Source organism: Lichenostomus cassidix, chromosome 24 (assembly GCF_008360975.1).
Source record: "Lichenostomus cassidix isolate B80296 chromosome 24, HeHo_3.0, whole genome shotgun sequence".
NCBI classification, from domain to species: Eukaryota; Metazoa; Chordata; class Aves; order Passeriformes; family Meliphagidae; genus Lichenostomus; species Lichenostomus cassidix.
This window is the reverse complement of record NC_139504.1, coordinates 5619462-5635706: the sequence shown is the minus strand read 5'-3', so window position 1 is coordinate 5635706 and position 16245 is coordinate 5619462. Positions and strand designations below refer to the sequence as shown.

Genomic DNA, 16245 nt, shown 5'->3' with positions numbered 1-16245 from the left:
CTTTGAGGGATTTGCAATTCCTCCCCTCCAGTTTTCCACCTTAACCAAGGGAACAACCCAAACCATCCTGGGATTCTCTGAGGGTTTTGAAGAGTAATTGATTTGAAAATATTCCTGTAGTTCAGGATGCTTGGAACTGCTATGTTAGAGAGATGTTCAGGGCAGCACTCCAGAGTCATTCCACAGAAAATCAAGAACACCACTCTGCAGCTTTGGGCACCTTGAAAACATGATTTTTGGAGGCATAAAGGTCAAATTTTCCATCTTTTTAAATCGAAATGAGCTGTTTAGGAGAGTTCAGCCCTGCTGCTGCTCCCATCCCCTGCCAGGAGCTGAGAACCTCGGCAGCTCTCGGGTAAAGAACATGAGATAATCAGCAGCAGATTTATCAGCAGGGACAAAAGACTGAAATGGAGTTGAAAAAGGGGGGAAAAAAAGGTGTGGGGGGGATGGAGATCTACGAATAATTTTAGAAATAAGCTGCAAGTTGCACAGTCACAAAGCGGAGGCTGGAATGCACTTTTCCAGAGTTTGTAAAGACTCATTTAATTTCTATAGAAACTGAGCAGCAAACAGGTAATTTTCTCTGCAAATTGCTTCTATCACCTCTGGAATGCTCTGCAAGAGCAATGTATTTCCCTCGTGTCTTCTTAATCCCCTGTTATTTTCATTATAAATTTAATTAAGCTCTTGTGGAGAACATTGGATGACATAGGAGCTGAGTTTTGTTTTTCTGCCCGAGCGGGGACAGAAAGGAGCTGCTGAATTATGTGGCAATTGGATTTCTTTTTTTCCTGGGTAAATATTTCAAATGACACCGAGCAGGGGAGACATTTGCTGAATCAATAGAGCTGGAGCTGAGGGAAGGAGCTGCACAGCAAGGGCTGAGCAGCCCAAGAACTCCTTCCAGCCAGGCCTTTCCCCCTTGGAATAAATTTATGGAACATCAAAAGCAGGTAAATCAGGGAAATGCCAAGCTTTTAATGCCCCACATAGCTGGGGAAGGGAAGGAAGAAAGCTGAGGATGGAAAATTCACTCCATATTATTTCATTGGCTGCACAGATCCTTCACTTCAATCACAGCTCTGAGCATTCCCTTTCCTTCTCCAGCCCTTTGAAAATCTGCATCATAAACAAGTATTTTCCTGCTGTTTCCCTTTTTCAATTCTTGAGGAATTTCTGAATACATCAAGCTTTTTTTTTTTCCTGGTGGTTGCAAGAAAAAAAGTCCGTTTTTTACACTCCCTGCAACCCAAAATGTCACCAACATTTCACATCATAACCTGCCCAGCTCCTCACTTCACTGATGGCAAATGTTAAAAATGAATCATTGTAGTTCAATTAATTGATAATAAATGATATCTAAAGATGCTTTGGTGTCAAAGCATCATAAAAACTGGGGAATTCAACTTAATAAAAAAATGAAATTAGTAGAGGCTGGGCTTTTTAACCCATCATTTTAACCCATTTAATCTCCTGTTACCAGCCAGCAACATCTCCCCTGCAGAGCTGGGGCTGTTTGTTTCTATTTCAGCCTCTCCAGCTGAAGGCCATGACAAGTCATCATCCCACCAGGCACGTTGGGAACGCTCTGGAGTCACAGCAGGATTGTCAGAGCTGCACACAAGTGCTGCTCCCTGTCACCCAGCAGTCACAGCCACCGAGATGGTGTTTTTCTCAGCTCTGCAACATCTTCCTGAAGGAAAACAGGAATTATTTCCCACCTTGACCTGCAAGCAGCCAGATCTCGTGTGTGATGATTCTGGAATTTCTTTTCCCTTCAATTCCATTCCAAATATTCAAATATTCCGTTCCATATTCAAATCCATTTCAACACTCTCTGCCAGTGATTTTTTTCCTTCCTTCCTTGTTTTATTCAGTTCTTGTTACAGAAAGGAGATGTCAGAAAATCTGACACATTGCTGTGCCAGCAGCAGGTGAGAATCTCACGATTCAATTCCCACCTGTGCCAGGGCCACTTTTCACCAATTTTCTCTGTAGGAAAACATGGAATAAAAGCAATAAAAGCTGCGGAAGACACGTGTATGTGCTGTGCACAGCTTCAGCACTGCCTGTGTGAACAGGGGCTGCAGAAATCCCTGCACAGGAAGGATTAAATGGGGAAGCACTGCCTAAAGTACCACCAAGCCAAAATGTTCTGCGAGCTTGGAAGAGAACTTGTCATCATATAACTTCATTTTCTTTTCCTCTTTTAGTGTTTATGTTTCCATTTAAAACGGGGAAATATTTTCCTGTAATCAGCAGGTGACAGGACAAGGTGCTTTGAGGCATCACACCCGACGTGGGAAAGCTCAAGCTGCAAACTCCAGAGCTGATGAATTTACAGATCTGTCCTTCCTGGGATGAGCCTGGGCCGCGGGATCTTCCCATCGTTCAGAGTCCTGTTCCCAGCTCTGCTCCCCGAGGCCTCCTTGCCCTGCAGCAGGGTGATGATGTTGTCCCTCTGGTGCCTCACGGCCAGCTGCAGGGCCGTGCAGCCCGTGATGTCCTGCAGGTCCAGCCGAGCGCCGGCCTTGAGCAGGGTCTTGATGATGGCCATGTTGCCCTTGAGCACGGCCAGGTGCAGCGGCGTCCAGCCCACCTTGTTGCTGGCGTTGACGTCGGCCTGGCACTCCAGGAGGTTGATGACGCTCAGGAAGGATCCCCTGAGCACGGCGAAGTGCAGGGGGGCCCAGAGTGCCCTCTCGGCCGTGTTGGGGTCGGCGCCGCAGCGCAGCAGCTCGCTGACCACCGGCTCGTCCCCGTAGCGCGTGGCCAGGTGAAGCGGTGTCCAGTCCATGCCGCCCTTGGCGTCCAGCCGGGCGTGGCTGCCCTTCAGCAGCCGGATGATCTCCAGGTGCCCCTTGAAGGAGGCCAGGTGCAGCGGGGTCCAGCCCTTGTCCGTCCTCAGCTCCACGTTGGCGCCGTGCTTGATGAGCTTCTCGCAGATGAGGTATTTGCCCCTCACCACGGCCAGGTGCAGGGCGCTGTAGTGGTTCTGGTCCAGGCTGTTGACCGAGACGCCGTTCTTCAGCAGGTAGTGCACCACCCTGAACTTGCCCCTCTCCACGGCCACGTGCAGCGGCGTCCTGAGGTTCTTCTGCTTCCTCTCCAGGTCGGCCCCTTGGCTGGCCAGCAGCTTGACCAGCCCCACGTGGCCGAAGCAGGCCGCCACGTGCAGGGCGGTCTTGCCGTCCACCTCCTGCGTGTTGCAGTCGGCCTGGCGGGACAGCAGCACCCGCGCCACGTTCTCGAAGTCGTTCTGCGCCGCCAGGTGCAGCGGCGTCCACCCGTCGTGCTCCTGCGCGTCCACGCGGGCCTGGTGGTCCAGCAGCAGCCGGACGGCCCGGTCGTCGCCGTGCTGGGCGGCGAAGTGCAGCGGCGTCCAGCCGTCCTCGTCGGCGGCGTCCACGTCGGCGCCGTGCTCGATGAGCAGCGCGCAGATGTCAGGGAGTCGGCGCTGCACGGCCAGCAGCAGCGGGGTGCAGCCGCAGCCGGCCCGGCTGTTCACGCCGGCCCTGCAGCTCAGCAGGAAGCGCACCTTGGCCGCGTTGGCCTGCAGCACGCAGAGGTGCAGCAGGCTCAGGCCGTTCTCGTGCAGCCGGCGCAGCTCCTCGGGCGGCAGCTCCGCGGGGACAGCGGGATCCCCGCGGGGATCAGGGACAGCCACCTCCGCGGGGTCCTTGGCTGCAGTAGGGACACAAAACGGGGAAAAGAGTGAGACCGAGTGGAAAACACCTGAGAAGGGAGTGACTCTTCTGTTTCTAAATGAAATAATGTCATTTGAGGGATAAGGGGCATAAAATAAGGCCAGACATGCACTGGGACATTTGGCCTCTCCCCCACAGTACCTATTTCCTTTTATATATATAGAAATAAATATATGTATTCAGTTATTATTTATATATATACATATACATAAATAGTAAATATATAAAAACAAATAAATAAAATTAAAATATTTTTAAAAGATAAGAAATAAATTATATAAAAATTTTATATAAAAATGAGATGAAAAATAAATAAATAAATTAATAAATTAATTATATAAATTATTTATTATATATTAGGTATAGTTCATTTTCCTTAACCTAAAACACCACCCACATGGAAAACCTCATGAGCCACATCCTTCTGCAAAAAACCAGACTACTTCTGTAGCTTCCCCTTCTTTAATTTTTAATTATGAAGCCAGTTCCCTACTTACCCCCACTCCTGGTGTCTCGGGGGAAGGGGAACTCCTCTTTGTCACTCTCGTTTTCAGAAAGGGGAAAAGAAAAAGCCATAAGGCAAAGTGTTTACTTGCATCCTGTAATGTTTGCACAAAATTCTTTGCTGCTGCTCTGCAGTTTTGTGTCCTCATTTGAGAGTTTTTTAGCCAATCCTAAACTCAGCTAAGTTTATCCAAAACTCAAAGCTCAGCTGAGTTAACCCAAAACTCAGCTGAGCAAATCATGACACGACAGGAATGGGGGAGCCTGAAGATGATCCCTGGATATCCATGAGCTTTTCCTCCTCTTGCTCATTTGCTCCCAAACACACACATATTCTGCTTCCTGACTGCCTCACGAGCCCATGGCAGCATCCCAAAATTATTTCCTTTGTTGTTTAGTGACCCCCAAGCCCCCACCTCATCAAGCCTCTCTTTTCTTGCACAGCTTGGCAAAACCCTCTAAATACCAATAGTTCCCAACTCCTATTTCTCCCTGTTTTCTAGGCACAATCACACTCCAGTAGCTGGGATTACATTGTGACTATCCAGAAGCCTGATTTTTTCCTCAGCCAGAGAAACACAGGGCTTTAAAACTATAATTTTGTTTCATTTCTGTGAGAGCTGCTCAAACTGGAACACCCTCAGGTCTGTGCCATGAGCAGAACCCCTGTGATTCTGTGTTTGCTTGAATTCCTTTTGCATTTCTTTCACTGACTGAGGCCAACATGATAAACCCACTTTCACCTGAGCAGGTCCAGAAAAAGGTTTTCTTCTTGGACTACTTATAATTTAGTGCATTTGTTAATTAATTTGCAGGTGTCTTCTCCCCATAAATGAATTACAGAGGTGCAATCCATGCAGACAAACTGCAAAGCTGCTGAGCTGCACCTTTGGGAGGGCAAAGAGGACTCAGGATGTGGTGAGCACAGGGAGAGGACTCGGTGGAACTCCCTGAGAGGTGCAGGGGGTTCTCCTCACCTGCTGGCTCCTGGAGATGGCTGGTTTGTGGGACATCTTCCTGACCAGGCGCTCGTTCTCCGGGTCCAGCACCAGGCTCTGGATCAGCGCCAGCAGCACGTCTGTCTCCACAGGGATATCTGCCAGGGCAGAGCCGTCAGGGAAAAGGGATGAAGGGATGTGTGACAGCAAAAGGGCAGTTAAACCTTGGGAAAACTCATCACACAAACTCATCCCCTACTGGGGCTGCTCCTTGGCTCATCCACACCCCAACCCCACCTGCAAAGCTCGGCCTTTGCTTGGGGTCTTGGTCCCAACACCTCTTCATCAGGTCCACCATCTGGTGACACTCGCCGGGCCAGTCGTCCCTGACGAGCTCCAGCCCTGGTCTCTTCCCTGCTGCCACCTTCACGATGATGGCCATCATGTTGGCCCCTGGAAAACAGCAGCACATGCTGGGGATTTCCCTGGGAAAACAGCTGGAATAAACATTCCAGAGATCCTGTTTACCTGCATAAGGTTTCTTCTGCATCAGGACCTCCCAGATGACGATGCCGAAACTGTGGGAGAGGAGAGACAGTGAGCAATTGGACATAAAATGCACTTACTGCTTCTGCCTTCTTGAGAAATGGGAAAATCAGGAAGTTGTTTGGGAGGGAAGGATTTCATTTCCCAGACCAGAAGGATTTCATCCTCCAGGCCAAAAGGATCAGACTAGGATTCTGCCTCACACATCTCCCTTCAGAGTGAGGCCATCGCACCCCAAAGGCTCTGTGCAGTGAATGAGTGACTTGGAGCCCTTCCTGTGAAAATCAGCCTGTCACTGCCTTTTTCCCCCTTTATTCACTTTGGGGTTTGGAGCCCTTGGAACTGCTAGTTCCTGTGGCCATGCAGATTCCCCTTTGCTCCTTGTCTTGGAGGCCAAGGAGTTGAGGAATTTCTGGACACAGACATGGAGCTCCTGGAAATGTGCAGCAAAGCTCTGTGCCCAGAAGGAAAAAAGCCACATTGAAATCTCTGCCCCACCTGTTCCTGACCCACATGAAGCTGAACACTGAAGCAGATAAGCCGATATTGGGGTTGTTTCAAACCCAAAATGACTGTGGGGCACCCACATTACACGAAGGAAAAAAGCCAGAATTTAAACAATAAAACAAGGCAGAGCTCCAACCCTCCTTTCTCTGTGAGAGTCTGGCTATCACTAAATTAACTACACACTTACTAAACCTGTGAATCAACTGATAAAATTTCTTGCTTCCACTATATTTTTCACTTTTTATTTTCATTTTTTCCAGGACCAGCAGCAGCCCTGGGACATCCCTCACCTGTACACGTCGTATTTGATGCCGGGGGGTTTGCTGTTCTGCAGGAACATTTCGGGGGGGATGTAGCTCAGAGTGCCCCTCAGGGCTGAGCTCTCGATGTACTGCATCCTGCTGGATTGCTCCATCCACCTGGACAGCCCAAAGTCGGAGATCTGCAAGCAGAAACGAGGAAAATGCCCCAAAATGCTCCAAATCACCCCTCCTCCTGCCACCTGGAGGTCCCCCCATCCTTTGGGAGCAGGAGGAGGAACTTGATAAAACCCTGACAACCTGCAGCCACCGAGTCCAGCTGGAGCCTTAATTTCCCAGATTTCCCTGCAGGATCTTCAGAACACCATATAATTTTTCCACCAGCTGCTCCTTAAAATCCCCACAGGTCAGAATTTCATGGGGTGTTCCTGGAGAACCTGACTGACTGGGATTCTGGGCTCGTTTGGCAAAAATAACTTCTCTCTTGTCTGAGGAATAACAAACCCAGCACTAAGGCCATACCTTGACGTGCATATTGCCATCCAGGAGGACATTCCCTGGTTTCAGATCCAGGTGCAGCAGAGGAGGATTCATGCTGTGCAGGAAATTCATGGCCAAGCCCATCTCGTGGATCACCCGGAATTTCAGCTGCCAGGACATTCTGTGGGTGGGAAGGATTCTCTCCAGGGAGCCCCTGGCCATGTATTCCATCACGATCCCCAGAGGGCTGTTGCACACCCCGTAGATGGTGACAATGTGCTGGAATTTGATTTTCTCCATCTTGCTTGCCTCCTCCATCAGGCAGTTCATGCTGGTCCTGGAAAATAATGACAATAAAAAGTGAAAAATGTAGTGGAAGCTGGAAATTTTATCAGTTGATTCACAGGCTCAGTAAGTGTGTAGTAACTCAGTGATATCCAGCTTTTCTGAGCACTGCTCACCCCAAGAAGATTCATCCCAATTTCCCCCTTGAACTGATGATAATGCTGCCACGTGGTGATTTTTTTGTAGACTAAAATCTGACTCACAAGGGGTTATGGCTCCTCAAAATCAGCTGAAGGTTTATTTGGGCACAATCAGCCACCACAGGGAAAGAGATGAAAATCTTCCACTTATTTCAGTCCTTAGCAGACCTGCAGTGAGCAGAGAGCCTGTGCTGCCCCCACTGAGGTGAAATGGCTTCAAACTGCCAGAGGGTTACATGGGATGTTGGGGAGGAATCCTTCCTGGGAGGGTGGGGAGGGCTGGGATGGGATTCCTGGAGAAGCTGTGGATCCCTGGCAGTGTCCAAGGCCAGGCTGGAGCAGCCTGGGATGGCAGAAGGTGTCCCTGGGCATGGCAGGGGTGGCAGGGATGAGCTCTGAGCTCCTCCCACCCCAAACACCCTGTGATCCCATGGAATTCCCAGCGTTTCCCCGGCAGGATGATGCCAGGAGCTCCATGGCCATCCCTGCAGCTCCACCTGTGCCTGCAGCCTGTGTCCCTGGGCACAGTGACTCTGCTCCCAGCGAGATCCAGACACTCCTCGCTGCCAGCTCTGGCAGACCTGTTTCTCCAAACTCTCACCTTTCCCGACCTGCTGAACGAGTCTGGGGAGCCTGGAGCGCTCCGGGAGCAGCAGAGCAGCAAAGTGGCAGCAGTGCCTTTAAAAAGCACACCCTGGGAACGGGGCTGAGCTGTCAGCAATTAGGCCAGGCCATTCATTGATCTGAAATGGTTCAGCCAACCAAAATCTTCTGCCAAGCTTCCTCTAGCAGGCTGCCCACAGTGAGACCTGCCTGTGGGTTAGGGAATCTCAGGCGTTTGACTACAGTTGGTAAGATACAGAAGTAAAACTGATTTACTCTCTTTGTTCCTCCCCCAAATAAGAACAAAATACAAATGTAATATCTGTAGAACAAACTGAGGACAGTCATTGCTCAGCCTGAGCTCAGTTGTTGTCAACAAGAAGAAATCGTGAGAGAGAGATTTTTAGCCAGGATCCTTCCAAACTGAACTGAATAAAATTTTGAAGTAAATAACTCCATCAACTCAGCCGTTTGTCCAGCAGCTCTGCATTGTGCTGCTATCAGCAGGGGCTGTGATTACCTGGCCAACCCCAAGGTGGGCACCAGAGGAGTCTCTGCAGGTGACAGACAGAGCAAGAAGCCAGAGGAGCTGCAGGTACACCATGGAGAGGAAAGAGATGTCTGGAGGCTACAGGAGCAGGGCAGCAAAACCAGCTGGAAATTCCCTGCCCCTCACCTTTAAACCTGGTGATTTTGGTGATTAGTTTGCCAGATAGACAAACATCAGCCCCAATGTCCAGGGAAAAGCTGCTTTCATCCCTGTTTGAGGTGCTACCTTCAGCCCCAGGTCTCAGCCCTGCTCCTCGTGTCTCTTTGCCCATCCAGACATGAGACAGGGCAAGGCAGAACTCCAAACCCTTTCCCCACTCCCTCTGGACACCCAACCCTCAACTCCCCGGGCAGCAGAAGCTCTTTCCCCCAGAGTTTTAGCCCCAAACCCACCCAGCCGGGACAGACAGGCTGCAGTGCTGAGCAGAGGAGAGCAGGGCTCACCTGTCGGCGCTGGAGTCCTGCAGCAGGTAGGGCGAGCACTTCACGGCATAAACCGTCCTCCACCTCCTGTGCTTCACCTGGTACACGTGGCCGAAGCCCCCGCTGGCCACTCGCACCCAGTCATCCTCGAAATCCTCCTTGTTGAACACGGTGAGGCTGCCCAGCTGCCTGCCTCGCTCCATGGCACTGCCCGGCTGCCTCCTGCCTGGCACCGAGGGACCAGGAGCTCCTCCTGCCCTGCCCTGCCCTGCCCTGCCCTGCCCGGGAAGGTGGGGATTCACCCCAGGGCAGCTCTGTCAGCTGCTGCCAAGAGGTGGATCCCCAGTGTTGCTGTACTCAGTCCTCACATGGCTGAATTCCAGCCTGGCAATGAGGCTCTTTTCCATAAAGCTCTCCCAGCCAGCGCTGGGTGGGTGAATCCTCAGGGAATTCCAGGTGGGAAATGGTGCAGCAGCCCTTGAATGATGGGATGGCTCACCTGAGGCACAACCTGGGGGAAAGGGAGGTGGGAAAGAGGGGCAGAGGGATGCTTGAAGGGAAGAGAGAAATCCGCCAGGCTGCTGGGCAGAATTGTATGTGAGAGCTGGATGCAGGAGAAAACACTCCAGAAAGGACAGAGGGGAAAAAACAACCCCAGAAGTAGATGGATGAAGGAGTGGAAAACACTCCAGGAAGAAGATTAAAAAAAAACCAACCCAGAAGTAGCTGGATGGAGAGGTGGAAAGCACTCCAGAAAGATGAAAAACTGAGGAAAAAAAGACCCCAAAAAACCAGAATTAGCACGTGAGTTCATGAGCCTGAGAAAATACCTCAGCAGAAATACCAGAAATGTGGTAAACTAGAGCAGTTCCCTCAGGGATAAAATAAAATAAAACCTGCTGTCAGATCCCTGGAAAAGGGTGTGTGAGGAGCAAAGACTGGTCTGGGCAGTTCAACCCTCACCGTGTGAGCAGCAGGAGCAGCACACACACCTTCAGCTGATAAAAAGAGTTTAAAAACACTTGGTCTGCGTCTTGTGCGTTTGTGTTTTAATGCCTCAGCTCTCTCTGGAGGTAACTCAGTGTCAAACACGAGCTGTGCTGATTTCCTCAGTGCTGCTGCAACACAAATAATAATTAGCACTGCTGCAGGGTAATTGTCTCACTGCCAGCAAGCCTTGACCTGGGATTTTGGGTTCTGCAGCAGCATCTTGAAGAAATCCTTGGAGGAAGCCTGCTCAGTGTGAGTTCCTTCTCTTTACACTGACACGAGGTGCTCTGGCAGTTGCTTCTGCTTTTCTAAGGAAGAGAAGGGGGAAAGAAGAGAGGAAGAGAATAGAGAAGAAAGAGGAGAGAAGAAAGAAGAGAGAAGAAAGAGAGAAGAAAGAGAGAAGAAAGAGAGAAGAAAGAGAGAAGAAAGAGAGAAGAAAGAGAGAAGAAAGAGAGAAGAAAGAGAGAAGAAAGAGAGAAGAAAGAGAGAAGAGAAACCCAGGCAAACTCCACAGCCTTTTTAGGAGAAAAAAACCCCATTAGAAGCTGTTGGTTGCCAATTCTCTGGCACGCCCTAGGAGCGATGCCTCCACTCCCAGCTGTCAGCACCGTTTTGGAGCACTCTGCTCCCCCATTCCCTCACACCCAGGGACAGATGAGACAAACACTGCAATGCTCAGCTTTTATTACAGAGCTCAGGAGCAGGGCAGGCGCTGGGGGAACACGGGCAGTCCGTGGCTGCAGAATGTAAAGCTACTGCTTTTCTCCCTCCCCAGACCTCGCAGGTGCATTTCTGGGCAAGCAGCTGGGCATGTTCCAGCTCTGCTGGCAGGAGCAGCAGGAGGTGAGCAGTCCTGCTGGTCACTCATCTCCCCACGCTGCCTTTCCTTGCCCTTTCACACTGCTGCCTCGCAGCTCCTTCTCTCTCCTCGCTCTGCTCTTCTCCACCAGCAGCTCCTGGACAGGATGGAGCAGCCCTAGTGCTCCTGGGACAGAGGGGTGTGGGATTGGAGCAGCCCTAGTGCCCCTGGGACAGAGGGATGTGGGATTGGAGCAGCCCTAGTGCCCCTGGGACAGAGGGATTTGGGATTGGAGCCTCCTGGGACTCTCCACAGCCCCACCCTGGCTGCCACAGCCACCCCAAAACCCCAATGTGTCCCCTGTTTGTATTCCCATCCTATGGATGCCTCTCCCCAGTGCATTCCAGCAGATTCCAGTCTGGAGTTCTCTGACCAGCAGTGGGAGCTTGTTGGAGAAAACAGCAGCAGGGCTGGAGGGAAAGGAGGAAGGGACTTTGCTTTGGAGATGTGAAAAAGCTGTAAAGCCAAGGGGACAGATCCCTCGAGCTCCTGGGTCCTGTCCACACTCCCAATTCCAGCATTTTCCCTACCACTCCTCCCTGGTGGGAGGCTCTAGTCCACAGTGCTTTATGCTGTTCCTCTGCCCCCCAGTCTCCTCTCTGCTCCCCATTGCTGTTCCTGCTCCCTGCTGGGCTCCCAGCTCTGCTCTCCCTGGCAGCTGCAGCACTACAGGATTCCTGCTCTAGCCTGCAGTTTTTGGAGTGCTGATGCAGAAGGAAAGGAGGCAGGGCAGGCAGGCTGGGGGCAGAGCTGGCATCTCCTGCTCTGTGGCTCAGCAGAAGCTCTACGGAAGCAAAGCAAGTCCAGCTGCTTCTCTGGGGAGCTCTGAGATCACAGCCCGTGGAATTCTCCAAAGGGGGGATACCGGCTGGGCTTGGCTCTGTGCCGCTGGTGCAGCCACAGCCCCATGACAGCACTGCCCAGCACAGCACAGCCGCTGAGGGAGCCCAGCAGGACGGGCAGCAGCATGGCAGGAGCAGCACCTGGACACGGAGAGAGGAGGGATGGAGCAGTGAGAAATGTGCTTTGCGGAAATAATCAAAACACGAGGAGCTAGGGGTGGTGCCAGGGGGGTTTAAGGAGTCTATCATGTTGTACCAGTTCAGTGTCACTGTTTTCTAATTACATCTAATCTAAAAACATCTAATTAACACCAACCAGCTGCTGCATTGCACCTATGAACACTCCTGACCTATGGCAAACCTCATTCTGCACCAAAATGCTACAACAGGCAGGGAAATTCTGTACACATAGAGAACATTCTGCCTCTTTTCCCCCCCTTTCCTCCTCCTAAAGCTTCAGTTCCTTCAGAAGATGCATTTGGCTGTCTCCTGGCTCAATTCCTGCTAAATATGACATGGATCAACCACCACGTTTGGGATTTAGGAAGGCCAAAGCAAAGGCGAGGAGTTGTTGGGATATAATCTAATTAAGAAAGCTGTTAAAAATGTCCTGTTTTCCCTGCAGCAGGAAAAGCTGGGCAAAAACTGCTGCAAGAGACTGAGAAATAAAAGCAGGAGAGCCCCACCTTCTGCTGGTTTATACAGGAACCTGTTGTTCATCCTCCAGATGGGCCCGAGGGACACCAGGCTGTGCAGGTTCCCATGGCTGGTCCTGTCACTGGGCTGGGCCAGGGGCTCCACGCTCTCCAAGCAGTCCTGGGAAAGACATGGAAAACACCTGCAAGTGTCCTGAGCAGAACCTCCTGCCCTGGGTGTCCTCAGTGTTTTCTGTCATGCCAATCCTTGGACCAGCACAGATGTAAATCTTTATTCCCTAATTTCCTTTTTTTTAGGGATTAGCAACTCTTGCCACCATTCCACCCCACTAACTCCTCTCCCAGCCTGGCAGGGGATTGGTTGGCCATGGGGTGACCTTGCTGGGGTGACTCTGGAGGCACCAAACCCCTCGTGGGTGCTGTGGGATCATCCCCACCCTCGGTACCTGCTGACATCCCGGCTGGCCCTGCAGGCAAACCCTCAGCCTGCAGTGCAGGTAGGCCACGGAGTGGTTCAGCATCTGGAACAGCTGGATGGAGAAGCTGGCAGCTGTGGAGGCACTGCTGTGCAGCAGCTGGATGTGCCTGCAGTCCGAGGGCAGCCTGGCAGGAAGGAAAGGCAAAACCAACTCCACATCCCAGCTCTCCCTGGGGACAGCAGGATCTGCTGGCACAGCTCTGCACAAACCCCACACCACACCCCTGCACCCACATCCCAGATCCAGGAAAATCCCCAAAACACCAGCATTCCCTGCTGTACCTGCCCTCTTTCTGCTTTTGCTGCGGTGTCCCCATCAAGCCCTGCTGTGACACGTCACACCTCGGTGGCTTTACAAACCCCAGCTAAGGAATCCTGCAGTGCCCAAGGCCTCCAGCACACAGGGGACATGCTGATGGAGCCACGGGGTCTGGAGAAGCCTGGCTGCCATCCCTGCCCTGCTCTTCCCAGCAGGAAGGGGATGCTGCACCCCTGGGGGGAGCAGGATGGCTTTATTCCCATCAATCCTGCGCAGAAGGAGATTTTCCCCATTCCCACCTGTGGAAGAGGCAGCACTGAGCACCCTCAGCTCCGGGGCTGGCAGAGGGAGTCACACAGCACGAGTGGACGTGCAGCAGAGCCTGGCTGCTGTTGCTCTGCAGGGCCAGCAGCGCCAGGAAGGTGTCCTGGGAGGGATCTGATCCGGGAATCCCGGGGGATGTGTCCCCCGTGGGGCTCAGGCTCAGCCGCACCGTGTGGTTCCCGGAGCCGCAGGAGTCGCTCACGGTGGCAAGGCTGGGGAGAGGGAAAAAGGGAAAAAAAAGGGAGAATAGGGCAAAAAGGGGGAAAAGGAAGAAAAGGGAGAAAAGGGAGAATAGGGTGAAAAGGGGGAAAAGGACGAAAAGGGCGAAATGGGCGAAAAGGGAGAAAAAAGGGAGAAATGGGAGAAAAAAGGGAGAAATGGGAGAAAAAAGGGAGAAAAAGGAAGAAAAGGGAGAAATGGGAGAAAAAAGGGGAAAAAAGGAAAAAAGAGGAAAAATGAAAGCCAGCCAGGCTGCAGAGGCAGCAGCAGCAGCAGCCAGAGCAGGGAGCTGTGGTACTTGCCCGTCCAGCACGGCGACATCCGAGTGCAGCCCTCTCCTGTGGTGCGAGTCACTTCCCAGGGCTCGAGGCTGTAGTGTCACCACTGTCCCCAAGCCTTCAGCTGCTCCGTCTGTCACCTCCCTCGTCGTGTCCTCCTGCTCTGCCTGCTCCGTGCTCAGCAGCAGCCTCTGCGCCGAGTCTGTGCCCGCAGCGTCCAGCCAGGCGTCCCCCGGGGAGGGCGAGGGGCTCTCTGGGGCTGGGGGCAGCTCAGAGCCACCGCCAGCCGGCTGATTAGTGCCCTCATTAGCCAGCCAATTAGCAGAGACAGGAGATGCTGCCGTCGTGGGGGAAGCAGCAGCAGTGCCAGGGCTGGAGTGACCAATGTCCTGCTCGATGGCATGCTCCTCCAGAGGGTGGGACACTTCCAGAGGGTGGGATGCCTTCTCTGAAGGGTGGGACACCTCCTCCAGAGGGTGGGACACCTCCAAATGGTGGGACATGTCCTCCAGAGGGTGGGATATCTCCTCTGAGGGGTGGGATGCCTTCTCCAAAGAGTGGGACACCTCCTCTGGAGGGTGTGATACCTTCTCCAAAGGGTGGGACACCTTCTCCAAAGGGTAGGACACCTCCAGGGAGTGGGATCCATTCTCCAGAGGGTGGGACACCTTCTCCACAGGGTGGGACACTTCCAGAGGGTGGGACACCTTCTCCAGAGGGTGGGACACCTTCTCCAGAGGTGTCCTGGGTGATGCCTGGTGTGCAGCAGCCCCAGGTGCCTGGGTGGGTAGCTGCCTGGTGGCTGCATCTCCTTTTTCTCCCCCCTCAGCCTTGCCCAGAGCTGTGGAAATCGTCCCTGATGTGCTCAGCAGCAGGCTTGGGGCAGAGTGCAGAGCTGACCCTGGCAGGTGGAGCAGCTCTGTGCTGTTCGGTGGGGTGGTGGCTCTGTGCCCCTTGGTGGCAGAGAGAGGAGTCCCTGCTGGCCCAGCCTGGGAGGAGCTCTCTGCGGGTTTGGGATGTCCCTCCAGGGCAGTCACAGCTCCTGTGGACACTGATGGCTGGGCTGCAGTGAAAATCAGCTCATTCCCAGGGGCTGCTGAGGGGGATGGTGGTGTCCTTGTGAGGAACACAGCCGATGGAGACACACTCATTCCCAGGAATTCACCTGCTCCTGTTCTTCCTGCACTGGTTGTGCTTTCAGTGCTTTGTCCCATGCTGGGCTGGGCTGGGGAAGGTGCAGGAGAGCCAGCAGACATCCCTGGGTGGCTCAGCACAGCCAGGACTTCCCCAGAAATGGTTGTTTTCCTCTGGGGCTCTGTGGAGAAGGGAGCTGGTGCTGCTGGTGGTCTCTCTGTGGTTGCAAAGGGCTGAGGAGCACTGGAGGTGAACTCCAACCCCAACCGCTGAGTGACAGCAGGTTTTCCAGCAGGGAAGGGGGTTTGAGCTGCTGGAGCAGGAGCAGGGACTCCTGCAGGCACTGTGGGATCGCTGTGCTCATTCCCAGCTGGGAGCACTGGGGACATGCTGGGGACAGCTGGTGACAGCAGCAGCTCGGTGCCTGGGAGCCTCTGTGGTGTGGCCTGCAGGGGTTTGGGGCTGGGGAATGGCCTGGGTGGGGATTTGGGGGTCAAACCCCCCAGGCACGGGGTGTGGGCAGCGCTGGGGGTGGACAGTGAACCCTTCTGTCCGTTCTGGACACTTCCTGCAGCCCCTGGGGACAGGACAGGCTCTGGGGACAGGGCAGCCCCTGGGGACAGGACAGGCTCTGGGGACAGGGCAGCCCCTGGGGACAGGACAGTCCCTGGGGACAGGGCAGGCTCTGGGGACAGGACAGCCCCTGGGGACAGGGCAGCCCCTGGGAAGCCATGGGGTGACTCTGGTGGCAGGAAAGGAGCTGTGGATGGAGGCTGTGGCCTTTCAGTGCTGAAAAGTGCTCTGGGCAAAGCCTGGGGGCTCTGAGCAGAACCCAGCTCTGGTGGCACTGGGGAGGGGACAGGTTCTGGTGACACTGGGGACAGGACAGGCTGTGCTGGCACTGGGGACGGGACAGGCTCTGGTGGCACTGGGGATGGGACAGGCTCTGATGGCACTAGGGAGGGGACAGGCTGTACTGGCACTGGGGGCAGCACAGTCTCTGGTAGCACTGGGGAAGGGACAGGCTCTGATGGCACTGGGGAGGGGACAGCATGTGCTGGCATCGGGAAGGGGACAGGCTCTGGTGACACTGAGGACAGGACAGTCTCTGATGGCACTGGGGAGGGGACAGGCTGTGGTGGCACTGGGGATAGGACAGTCTCTGGTGGCAGTGGGGACGGGACAGGCTCTGCTGGCACTG

General features: G+C 53.3%; 2 protein-coding genes across 2 annotated transcripts; both read right to left on the bottom strand.

Moving 5' to 3' along the window:
* Positions 1 to 520: 520 nt before the first annotated feature.
* On the bottom strand, positions 521 to 9314 carry ANKK1 (ankyrin repeat and kinase domain containing 1). The gene is made up of 8 exons (XM_085081715.1): positions 9027 to 9314; positions 6988 to 7282; positions 6496 to 6647; positions 5681 to 5730; positions 5450 to 5605; positions 5192 to 5310; positions 4208 to 4253; positions 521 to 3687 (listed from the first exon to the last, which is right to left on the bottom strand). The coding sequence occupies exons 1-8, from the start codon at positions 9206 to 9208 to the stop codon at positions 2342 to 2344; spliced, it is 2346 nt and encodes a 781-aa protein (XP_084937841.1). The 5' UTR covers positions 9209 to 9314; the 3' UTR covers positions 521 to 2341.
* Positions 9315 to 10680: 1366 nt separating this feature from the next.
* On the bottom strand, positions 10681 to 16243 carry LOC146427568 (uncharacterized). Its single transcript, XM_085081670.1, has 5 exons — positions 13935 to 16243; positions 13389 to 13625; positions 12799 to 12955; positions 12383 to 12512; positions 10681 to 11837 (listed from the first exon to the last, which is right to left on the bottom strand). The coding sequence occupies exons 1-5, from the start codon at positions 16106 to 16108 to the stop codon at positions 11686 to 11688; spliced, it is 2850 nt and encodes a 949-aa protein (XP_084937796.1). The 5' UTR covers positions 16109 to 16243; the 3' UTR covers positions 10681 to 11685.
* Positions 16244 to 16245: the final 2 nt, after the last annotated feature.

Excerpts from the sequence above, each read along its gene's own strand:
- ANKK1 (XM_085081715.1), bottom strand. The coding sequence starts at position 9,208 with ATGGAGCGAGGCAGGCAGCTGGGCAGCCTCACCGTGTTCAACAAGGAG. Across the intron at positions 5,606-5,680 it reads GCAGAAGAAACCTTATGCAG|GGGCCAACATGATGGCCATC; the intron begins GTAAACAGGATC and ends GCTGTTTTCCAG. Across the intron at positions 3,688-4,207 it reads CCGAGACACCAGGAGTGGGG|CCAAGGACCCCGCGGAGGTG; the intron begins GTAAGTAGGGAA and ends TCCCTACTGCAG.
- LOC146427568 (XM_085081670.1), bottom strand. The coding sequence starts at position 16,108 with ATGCCAGCACATGCTGTCCCCTCCCCAGTGCCATCAGAGCCTGTCCCT. Across the intron at positions 12,956-13,388 it reads CAGTGCTGCCTCTTCCACAG|GCTGCCCTCGGACTGCAGGC; the intron begins GTGGGAATGGGG and ends CCTTCCTGCCAG. Across the intron at positions 11,838-12,382 it reads CCTGTATAAACCAGCAGAAG|GTGCTGCTCCTGCCATGCTG; the intron begins GTGGGGCTCTCC and ends CTCCGTGTCCAG.